The 11831-nt window shown below is 42.8% G+C and overlaps 1 protein-coding gene across 1 annotated transcript; it reads right to left on the bottom strand.

Annotated features, from left to right (window-relative positions):
* Nucleotides 1-952: 952 nt before the first annotated feature.
* Nucleotides 953-11263, bottom strand: LOC116705811 (E3 ubiquitin-protein ligase pellino homolog 2). The gene is made up of 7 exons (XM_032542223.1): nucleotides 10889-11263; nucleotides 5371-5500; nucleotides 3959-4060; nucleotides 3192-3389; nucleotides 2908-3093; nucleotides 2623-2828; nucleotides 953-2030 (listed from the first exon to the last, which is right to left on the bottom strand). Exons 1-7 carry the CDS (start codon nucleotides 10966-10968, stop codon nucleotides 1646-1648), a joined length of 1287 nt encoding a protein of 428 aa, XP_032398114.1. The 5' UTR covers nucleotides 10969-11263; the 3' UTR covers nucleotides 953-1645.
* Nucleotides 11264-11831: the final 568 nt, after the last annotated feature.

Below are 11831 nucleotides of genomic sequence, written 5' to 3' on the forward strand. Positions count from 1 at the left end.
TCTAGCTTATATATGGGAGTGCTGTTATTGCTGTGGAGTTATATAGTGGATTTTACCCAGTTTCACTCCCAGCCTGTGCTTAACCTCGGTCTGCTTGATCATCAGGATAAGATCTGGCCTTAAGAGGTGAATACTGTGGTGCGATCATACAGCGTGTAGTGTTCCCTTCAGAGACAGAGTCTGCCGGTTTTCATTCCAACCTAATACTACACAATGGGGTCTCGTTTATGGGTCTCTCTCTGCATAGATTTCACACTGAAAATGATGCATTAAGACAAAAGATGAAAACTGCATATAGTCATTTTATGGTGGTTAATAATTTCCCTTTCATGAAGCGCTGGGAACCTGAAAAGCTAGATCGAAGCCCAAGCCTCTGATCTCACCTTGTAAAGCACATTACCATAAGTAGTTAATATGGCCTGCTGAGAATATAAATCAGCTGGTCATTCAGGGCAGGAAGACACGACAGTGAGCGCGCAGATCTATAAAGAGACTTGGTCTCAAATACAGGTGAAGGTGGATTTTGCAGAAGCCGAGACCAGATGGATCACGTTGTTTGACGAGTGGCGAGCGTTTCACAACAACTACAGCAACAATGTGTTAGAAATGAAGACGTGGTCGGACGTCAGGCCGAGAAGTGCAAGAGGCGGCATTTCACCGAGTTAAGGACACGCAGGCGCTGCAGGCGTGTAAGACGTTGCAGAGGAACAAAGGCCATTCCTTTATGTGTGTGCAAAAAGCTACTTGTCATTTTATACATGGCTTCTGACAGAGACAAATAAAAAAAAAAAGTGTTCGGATCTGTTTGTTTGGTGCGACATCGTTCAAGATTTGGGGAAGGTTGAGTCATTTGATAATGGAGTAAAAGTAATTGTTTAAAAAGGGTCCGGCAGCTCCTGTCTATTAGGGCTGTCCTCGACTAAAGACGTTCTTAGTTTACTAACACAAGATTTTTTCGACTAATCGATTAGTTGATATAATCAACAGCTGTGCGCTTTGAGAGGTGGTTAAGACTAGAAAAGCATAATATAAATATAGTTGATTAACCATCTGTAAAACTGAGTTTCTACACAATCAATCCTGCAAAAGCACCACTTTAAATCTGGTGTTCACCAGAAATGTGCTCATAGATTCTTGGAAATGCTTAAATAAGCATGAATAAGCACAAAAAATGACTTATCAACTAAAGAAATCTTAGTCGACCAATACCAAAACCACAGATTAGTCAACTAATCGACTAAGAGGAGACAGCCCTACTGTCTATATTCAATTTTACTTGAAGGTTAGGTAATCAGTGAAAGTGTAGTGTTTGGTTGGTTGGAATGAAAAACAGCGTGCCTGACAGAGGGTTAGAGTTTAGAGACATGACAGTATTGATTATGCTGTTATGTTATTTTGCACTTTTTCACCAGATCTTATACCAATGAACAAGAATTGAAGGATAAAGAACAGGAGGGATTCAGCTGTGAGCTCCATTCAGTAACAACGTTGGCCGGTGTTGGTTACACACAGTGTGTGTGTGGCCTGAGTCACATGCACTCCTCATCAATTACCTATCCTTACTGAGCGCTGACCAACGTCGACAACCTGAATGAAGCCCAGGCGTCTTTCTGTTACTGTGATAGTGGTTGCTGAGGAGTGGCGACTAGTCGATGGGGCCCTGGAAGATGAGCCGCGTCCAGCCGGGGGTGCTGAGGGCAGAGGAGCAGAAGGGGCACACGGGTCTGAAGGCGTGCGTCCCGTGAGGAAGCGGGGTCTCAGCCCAGTACCTGGCTGTGCTCTCTGAGCAGACGTGGCCGCACGGCACAAAAGCGTGAGTGGGGGCTCCAGCGTCCACGTACACAGCCGGCTCGCAGCCCAGCCACAGGGGCACATAGGGACCCACGCTCCTGCACAGGGGACATTCTCGGCGGGTTGTGGAGCCCTCGCCCTCTCCCGGCACCTCCACTCTCTCAGATCTCTGGCCCCAGTCGTGGCGTCCATGGACATGGCCGCAAGCGAGGTAGACCCAAGGCTGACGCTCTTCAAGGCTGAAGAAAGAAAGATAGATAGATAGAGAGATAAATAGATAGATAGATAGATAAATAGATATTGATCCCAATAAAATGGGAAATTATAGTGTTTCAGCAGCAAAATCAGTCACACATCACAGAAAATAAATATAAATGAAATACTAGGATACAATATACATGAAATAATAATAGAATAAAATACAAGAACAAAAATTTGAATATATACAAGTTGGGAATACAAAAATTTGCAACTGCTTAAATAGTATGATAAATAAGTAGATTTTGTGCAGGTTGCACTTAGTGCAGTATTGTGGTGTCTCAGAGTCTTATCTAGCACCCAGTGATGAAGTGTTAATAAGTTGTATTGCCTGTGGTAGGAAGGATTTCCTGTCGGCTTCTCTTAGAGACACTGACAGAGTGTCAGCATTTTCAGCTTTGTGTGAACTCCTGGTGCTAAAAATTTGATTAACAGTTTCTGTTTTTAAACTAATGAACGCTGGCGTTGTAGAGGCAGTAATATGTTCTTTATAGGCAGGCGACTGGAGATGAAGCGAGGTCAACATCCTGATAGAAGACAGTGAGTATTTTGGAATCAGATTGTGGCTCCCACCTGTGGCTGCGCGGCAGGCTGGGGAAGGCCAGCGTGCTGAGGCCTACGGGACACTGGGGCCGGGACGCATTGAGCTCCTGGCGAAGTGCTTCCAGGTGACGCAGGGTGGGAGCCCGCATGAGCCCCTCGCCTGTACGCCACAGCAGGGTGGCGCCGCACAGGTCAACCAGGGACCCGTCGCGTAGTGCGCTGCTCTCCCCCTCGGCCTGCGGAGATGCACAGACGGACACGTTGCTTACAGTCCAACCAAAACCAAACCTCACGGTAACCAAACCGGCGACTCACCAGTTTGCCCCGGCTGGGTCCAGAGCGTGTCTCCCGCAGGGCGTAAACGTCCCCACAGACGGAGATCTCCCTCCACAGACCCTGCTTGGGGTCCTCTGGGAACCCCTCCGGGTGCATCACCAGCACCCCGTTGGTGGTCAGGCCGTCCATGTGCCCATCAGGGTTTTTCCATTTTGTTGCTTTCTCCTGTAGTGGCAAAGACATGAGATTAACGAGGTGTATAAGTGTGTTTTAATTATTTTAATACTGATTCCAAAGCGATATACTCGACTATAACTACTCACCCCTAAGAAGATATTTTTGGAAGAGTCAAAGCCGGCGGCGTAGATACGTGCAGTGTACGGTGGGTTGCGTTCACACACCACTCTGCAGGCAAAACGGGAGATGGTGCTGGGAGCAATGGAGGGGTCCTCCCCCTCCTTCCCCCCTCCGGAGGTGTCCGTCACCACAAAGTCAATGGGACTTTCTGTGGAGCGTCCAATCTGCAGGGTCCAGCACGGAGAGGGGGTCACGGATACCATTCAAATCCAAAACAAATGCCTTTCAAAGTGATTTTCAAAAGTAATATTGCTATATATACACACACACACACAGTTATTAATAGTTTTAAATTCACACTAGCTTAAATGTGGGGTTTTGGATTTTTCCCATAGACTGTATATATATTGATATTAATATAAAGGTCTATGAATTTTCCACAACCTAAAGAATTTTGACTCCCCGTGATTGGGGCTTTTATTACCGTGGGTGAAAGACAAGTCATAATTTGCTGCAAATCAAAAGCATCTGTGATGCTATTATTAGACAGCAGAACTTTGTGTCTAAAAATACACTTTCTTGGAGATTTTCCACACAAGTCGTAGTCACAATAGAACCAAAATAATCGACCTATTGTAGAATTTGCCTTTGATGGCATTACATAACAGCATATTTTGGGAGACAATTGCACGTGATCCCAAATCTAGGATTCTTTGCATTGGAACATGGCCTATATTTAAAGCTGGATGTATGAAAAAGTTGCTCTGTCTTCTTGATTTTCCTTGGTGCTTACCTGGAACATGTCTGTGTTGTTGTCATGGCAGTACTCCACCACCACCGTCTGGTTACGGGACAGAGTGAAAGAGATGCTGTGCTGCCCCCTGCTGTGGACAGCCTGCAACAACAAGGGCCACAGGCAAATTGGGTTGATCTTCTGGAAAAGTCTTTCATTTTCTTGACAAACAATACGTCGGACTGACTCCTACTGTTACTCACAAATCCATAAGACGTACCTACATTAATATGTGTAAAATAAAAATGTCATACTGTAATGTTACAGATGGCAGCATGTGACATTGACCTGATCTGAAATCTTTATCTTCATTTTACGTCGTCACCGTTTTCAAGTCATTAAACAATCAGGGATCCATATGTAGGCGCGCGCGCACACACACACACACACACACACACACACACACACACACACACACACACACAACCACCACCACACACACAACACACACACACACACACCACACACACACACAGGATAGATCTCACGTACAGTGTGGCTCAAAAGTTTACATAACATGCTTAAGTTGACTAAAAGGGAATAAAAAAAATCATGTTTTGGAAATTTATTTAATACCTAAATTAAAAAATTAGGGTAAAACCAACCTTTAAGGACACCAATTTTCTTTGTGAATGAATAACGTATTGAAATAAATAAATGTTCTATTTAAAATACAGGGGTCATAAGTATACATACCCCTAGTTAAATCCCATAGAGGAGGCAGATTTTTATTATTAAAGGCCAGTTTTTCCTGGATTCAGGATATTATGCATCCTGATAAAGTTCCCGGCCTTTAGATTAAAAATGCCCCACATCCTCACATACTCTTCTCATGCTTAGGATAGGCAGGGATACTTTCTATAAAATATCTCTCATGCAAATCAAACCAGGTATTAGTCTAACTGAAATAAAACCATGCCTATCTCTAAGCATGGTGAAGAGTATGTGATGATGTGGGGCTATTTTAATTCTAAAGGCCAAGGGAACTTTATCAGGATGCATAATATCCTGAATCCAGGAAATAACTGGCCTTTAATAATAAAAATCTGCCTGCCTCTAGGGAATTTAACATAGGGGTATGTATACTTATGACCCCGTATTTAATAGAACATTATTTATTTACAATACGTTATTCATTCACAAAGAAAATTGGTGTCCTTAAAGGTTGGATTTACCTCATTTTTAATTTAGGTATTAAAATAAATTTCCAAAACATGATTTTTTTATTCCTCTTTTTAGTCAACTTAAGCATGTGTATGTAAACTTTTGAGCACCACTGTATGTCATGTCGTCATGCTTAGTCATCCTTCTCACTCATTTATAAAAGACAACAGGGAGTCACAGGAAGGAAACTAATGTTACATACTGAAAAAACAGAGCGTATACACACACACACACACACACACACGTACCTTGCTGTCCTGTGGCGTGTTGAGGATGTGCACAGCACTGGGTTTGACACCGTTGGCCTTGGCCCTTCGATACAGGGCAAAGCGGCTCTTTCTACGCCCACGGTCTCCGCTTGGAAGAGAGCCATTGTACCTGGAAGAAAATGAATTTAAAAAAAATAAATGTGAACACAGACATAACAGCATCACGTTCAGCGAATCTAGATCAAACTAGAATACTACTCAGATTAAAAGACGACAAGCTTGCACATCATGCCAGTTCATCTAGCTTCATTGAGAAAGCCGAATGATGGGAGGAACACTGCTATCTCGTTTGAATACTGTATTTATGATCTGTCATCACTTATGGAAAAACTATGGCTGTAACTAAAATGCCACCAATGGTGCCAAGATGTCTGGATAAATAACTGCAATTAGAGTGCAGGCGCCAATGATTTTTTTAGCATCTTCACGGCGGCATTCTTTTGAAAAAGCATCACACTCACGATTCATATTAGACTGCTGAACCCCGATAAAAAAAAAAGGCCAACTAGCACTTGATCTCACTCACTCAGCTTGTACTCCATGCTCATACTCACTGAAGCGGAGTGCGCTCTTTACCTAACCTCTTTTTCGTTCTTTCTTTTTTTTGTTACAATGAAAAGCATTTTCAGCAGGACAATGCCATTAACCATACAGCCTTCAGTGAGTGCTCCAGTTAGTATGCTGAATAAGGTTTGTGTTCATTAATAGAAACAGACATGAAAATCCAGATTCTTCATCACGTATTCTATCAACCCGTTTCTGAAAAAAATGATGTCAGATTTGATGTTTTAATGAAAAGGAGTGCGGCAGGATGTTGAAACCTTGCCGGTGCAGATTCAAATTATGACTTTGTCCTCAATTTCTTTTGAAGCAGAGTGGGACATCCTTCTCACAGCTTGAGTTCACAAAGAAGGTAGAATGCTGGTTTCAGGCTTTTAACTGACCAGCAGGGCATGGTCCATGTTAAAAACATACTGTAAGTTCTCAGGGGATGCCCAGCGGGCAGGAAGACCAAGAGGGGCACTAACAGTCTTTACTGGCCTTCAGACTTGACCAGATCCGAGGGCATCTGGTCTGGCTCTGATCCGTGCCACGGTGGCCTCGCGTTGTGGGCTGGAGAAACCACGCTCTGCTAGAAGCTTTGATAGTTTCATCAAGCAGTCTCTCATAAGAAAATGACTCAATGGCAATTTTGAAAACTGAATAAGTAAATAATACATCAAACAAAAATGCCAATACCCTGTTGGTCACAGCTTTTCAAATGCTAAATTGTCCTTGGATTTCTTCATCGCATATCATTACTGATTGAATACTTTTTTTTTTTTAATGCTGTCTGACTGTGTTAACAGTTTTTTATACGTCCCTTTTGGTGACTTGTAGTGGACATGGACTATTTGATCTTCTGACAGCCCAATCAACAGAATTATTGATAATGAATGAAACAAAATAGTAACCGAATTAATAAAGTAATAATAAATAAAGAATAAATAATCACTCAATTAAGCAATCAGCAGAAAGTGAGTTGGTAACAAGTACAAAACAAATCATTGTTTGACAGATTTATGTGTCTTTTATGATGGTGGACTGGATACCTTCGGGGTTTGGACTAGAGCTGGGCAATATTATATAAATATAGCAATATCGAGATGTGAGACTAGATATCGCCTTACATTTTGGATATTGTAATATGGCACAAGTGTTGTCTTTTCCTGGTTTTAAAGAGTGCATTACAGTAAAGTGATGTCATTTTCTGAACTTACCAGACTGGTGTAACTGTTCCATTACTAGCCTTCACCTACTTAGTCATTATACCTACATCACTGATGTTCATTTATCAAAATCTCATTGTGGAAATATTTTGTGAAAGCACAAGTAGTCACCACTACAATATCGTTGCGGTATCGATATCGAGGTATTTGGTCCAAAATATCGTGATATTTGATTTTCTCCATATCGCCCAGCCCTAGTTCGGACTGTCAATTGGACAAAAGAAGACATTTTAATTTGGAAGTTTTAGTCCGAGGACTTTTTTTCTGAATTGTTACAGACCAAATGGTTAATCAATTAACCGTGCAAATATCCTGAAGATTAATCAATGATGAAAGTAACTATTACTTGCAGGAATATCTTGAACATTTACAAGATTTGCTATTTATAACTATGGTTTTGATAAAGTGAGTGAGTCATAATGAGAGTAGAATCACAGTTTCTCCATACACTTCACAAGGACAAAGAGACTGGCATAATTATCTGTGCTAGGTGGCTAAATGATAAAACAGCTAGGTGTAAATATTGGAGATCACCCAAACAAATTCTAGGTAAGAAAAACAGTTTGTCAGTACAGGACAAGGACAATGTGCAACACTTGCTCAACATGCCACTCTTATTATTTTAACATTTTCCTGAGACAACATTTGGAAAAATAATACCTTGTTTACAAATCTAACCTCTAAGACACAAACTGGACAGATGGCAGGGAATTACGACAGAAGCCCAGTTAATCATCAACATCTTTTATCTGAGTTGTAGCAGTGAAAGAAAAAAATCACAGTGGATTGCAACTCCTGCCTATATTCACCTCTCTCATATTATCTTGTTTACATGTCTTTATTTATTATAAGCATAGCAGTTTACTTTGTCAGGGAAATCCATAAATTTTAGTTTGGTGGATCAATTTCTGTGTCTTTAAGGGAAGTTTCTTCACATTTTTGAAATTAGCTCTACTTTCATGAATGATCACAGGACCAAAATGTATTTCTGTGGGTAGTAACCTAACCTCTACTTGTAGTAATCCCAGAAGATGACACAGTGCTACCTATACGGCCCTGCCTGTCAGTTTAAACTGGACTCCGGCTGACCACAAAAAGGTCTGGGTCAGGAAGAGAAGACACATAAGGACACGCTTCTGAGGGGTCTGGTTATAAGGCAGAAGATATGAAATGGGACAAAGGATAAGAGGGCACAGGAGAGTAAATCAGCTTATAGAAAGAGAAAAGGTAGGCAGCGCCCTGACAGAAATAGACAGAAACGAAGTCAGAAGCTGTCGTTGTGAAGACAGAAAACTAAATGAAGCAAATGGCAGGGTGCAGGGAGACGAGCGGGAGGCTGAGGGGCAAGGCTAGGCAGAAGGGTCCAGGGTAAAGGCCAGTGAAAGAGCAGCTCCACAAGGTAAGATCTGCCTGGGCAGTTCTGGCCTACATCAAGCATGTGCGCACATCATTAAGGCACATAATGAAATATTCACTCCTTCTGCCCCTCGACACAGAGTTTATTTTCGTTGAGGGCGAGCTGTGTGACAGTCAGCACTCAGCAAAACACCGAGAGGCTGGCACAGACGGGACTGGGCGAGACATGGAGGAATGCAACAGAGACGGTGTTAAGAGGGGTGAGATAAAAAGGTGTGCGAGAGATAACAGCAGAGAACATGAGGGTGTTTGCATAGAGATGATGGGAGTGTGTTATTAGTGAGTTGAGCTTTAATGGGCTGCCGGACAGGGCAGCGCTGTACATGGCGTCCAGGCTAATGAGCGATGGCAGACAGCCACTGCAAAGATCACAAGGCCTGCAGTGAAGCAGGCATCGACCACACAGGGCATGTGATCATCAAGGCTGACAGATGCAAAGTCAAACCACACTTGCACAAAACAGGCCTGGGGAAATATGATCTCTGACAGGACGCGGTAGAAGGAACAGCCAGTTCTGACACCGGGTGTCTGCTGTCAGAGTTACCTGCTGCATGTTTGGGGACGGACAAACTGGTTCTGAACCACAATACATCCCGCTGATTCGCATTATGGGATCACTTATGTCATAACGTTAATATTGACATTAATAGTGTATTGTGTACCACTGGGACAGTTATGTGACGTAACAAAATAACAAATAGGGCTGTCTACTAAAACAATTCTTAGTTGACTAACACATGACTTTGTCGACTAATCGATTAATTGATTTAATTGACAGAGCTGTGCGCTTTGAGAGGTGGTTAAGACTAGAAAAGCATGATTTAAATGTAGTATGTTAACCACTGGTAAAACTGAGTTCCTACACGATTAATCCTGCACCGCTTTAAATCTTGTCTTCACCAGAAATGTGCTCATAAGTTTCTTGGAAATGCGCAATTAAGCATGAATAAGCATAAAAAAATGACTTATCAACTAAAGAAATCTTAGTCAACAAATACCAAAACCACAGATTAGTCGACTAATCGACTAAGAGGAGACAGCCCTAATAACAACGATAACAGAAGACGGTATAAGTTAGGTAAATCTATTTGTCCCATAACACTCAAGCCTTGTTCATAACCCCAGAGATGATACCTATAATAGCCTGTAAGCTCGTGGCCGTCACCCTGGCAACACAAAGTCAAACCAAACAATCACTGCAGTTTCAAAATGAGCTAATACATGCAGTACAATGCATTTTCGTCCCTTGATGAGGCCCATTAAGCACTGTGGCGCACACCACAGACTGCACTTGTGTTTGAGTTCCTTATTCTAGTCTGAGGACGTAAAAAGGACTGCTCTGTTCAAACAGTCAGATGACGGCGAGGACAACTAATCAGTATTCCGATACAGGCGGACTACAGCCTCCTCACTCTATGCTCAGCCGGAGGGGAAGAGATAGGCCATTAGGTCAGTTATCTTTGGCATACACAGGAAGCTCTGCAGGGCAAGAGGGAGGCCTGTGTAAGCCTGGATATGACCGTGTGTGCATGTGTGTGTGTGTGTGTGTGTGTGTGTGTGTGTGTGTGTGTGTGTGTGTGTGTGTGTGTGTGTGTGTTGTGGCATTTATGGTCTCTGCAGACCCTGCACAGAGCTGTAGGGGTGGAAATGCTGTGGAAGCTGGTGGCTGTCATCAGCACATCCTGCCTACTGTGTGCTGGTGATGTGAAGGGTCTTTTCTCCTCCTCCTCCTCCTCCTCCTCCTCTCCTCATGGGTGGTCATCCTGGCTGCGCCGTTGATTAATTAGTAATAAAAGAGACTTAATGACTTGATAAAATGAGCAAGGTTTATGTATTTTTCAAACAATGAAACCACCCCCCCCCCCAGTCCTACTTTTAGCAATCCCACATCTAGCATAGTATGACATCATAGGGATTTTCAGCCTGAGCAATCCAGCGCTGCTCACCCCCACTACAACCATTGATGAAAAAGCGGCTACATCCGTAGGTGCTAAGGCTACAGCAAATTTAGCACATTTTACACTCAAACGCACCATACGTGATGTTGAAACAATACGGCTGCATAGTTTCAGAGATTGTGCTTCCATTTGTAACATAAAGTTAGTTTGTAACATTACTACACCGCTATAGACTGGCGGTATACGACGGCAATATGCAATACATGAGCTAAAATGTGTTACTATGACGGATTTACTATCCGAAAACCGATTAGTAAGAGGGTATCTTTGATAAGAGCAGTGGGTTAGACCTGAACGCCTCTGGAGCGTTTCTCCGTCCTACACAATTTTACTATCGGGTTTTAAGAGACTTACCCCAAAATGACCAATTCGCCGTATTTTACCGGGTCTTTAACGGGCACATCATCATCTCCGTCTTTTTTCGGTGAATTCATTAGATTGGACTGCTCCAGAAGAAAAAAAAACCGCGTCCAATGGCAATAATGGTGAGATAAAACAGTGCTAACACACTCGAAACTGGAGGGAAGTGATTTGTGTTGTAGCCTATCAAAGTTTGGGCACAGTTGGGCAAAGTTTTTCCAGACTTCTCGTTGTTTGTTTTATTGTTTTAATCCCGTAAAGGCGCATCTTTTCGTGGCTTTAATGCTATAGTGTGTAGCTAGTACCGCAACATATCTGTTCAGTAGCATAGGATACAACAACGGCTAACGGCAAGGAGTGGGGCGTACCATATTTTGTAGGGGTGGTCGTCCGAAATGTGTCTCAAAGTAGTTGACAAAATTACCTCTACCAGGAGAAATGCGTGCTTGTTGCCGGATTTAAACGTTAGGAAGACTGTACAGACGATTAAAAGAATGACATGCGTCGATTATTAAATACACAAATGCACTTAAGCATGAATCCTCCTAAGGAACATGAAATGGATGCAGCCTTGATGAGACGCTGGCTCCCACTGATGATAAAATGAGGCATTTCGAAATCCAGAGGAAGTGCCCACATCCCTGGCATGTAGAGGCGTTCTGGCACACTTAAAGTTAAAGACCGGGCTATTTCATGCTATGTGTGGAAATCATGTAGCTCTTATCTCGTGGGTCGTTATGGAGTCTGACGTAATGAGATGCTTCGGGGGGGTGTGGTGCAGCTGGGATGTGGGTCATCATTGCGCCCCAGACAAGACATCTTCTTTTTTTTTAAATCTGCATTTCATGTGGGAGTTATGAGACAGATATAGGAGCCTACACTTCCTCTCTCTCTCTCCCTCTCTCTCTCTCTCATTCACTCTCACACACACACACAC

The sequence above is a fragment of the Etheostoma spectabile genome, chromosome 18 (assembly GCF_008692095.1).
Source record: "Etheostoma spectabile isolate EspeVRDwgs_2016 chromosome 18, UIUC_Espe_1.0, whole genome shotgun sequence".
NCBI classification, from domain to species: domain Eukaryota; kingdom Metazoa; phylum Chordata; class Actinopteri; order Perciformes; family Percidae; genus Etheostoma; species Etheostoma spectabile.

Bases quoted from the DNA above. Each gene is read 5' to 3' on its own strand.
- LOC116705811 (XM_032542223.1), bottom strand. From the start codon at position 10,968: ATGAATTCACCGAAAAAAGACGGAGATGATGATGTGCCCGTTAAAGAC. The intron at 5,501-10,888 runs GTAAGTCTCTTA...ATTTTCTTCCAG, and splicing joins GGCGAATTGGTCATTTTGGG to GTACAATGGCTCTCTTCCAA. The intron at 3,094-3,191 runs GTGAGTAGTTAT...TTGCCACTACAG, and splicing joins CCAAAAATATCTTCTTAGGG to GAGAAAGCAACAAAATGGAA.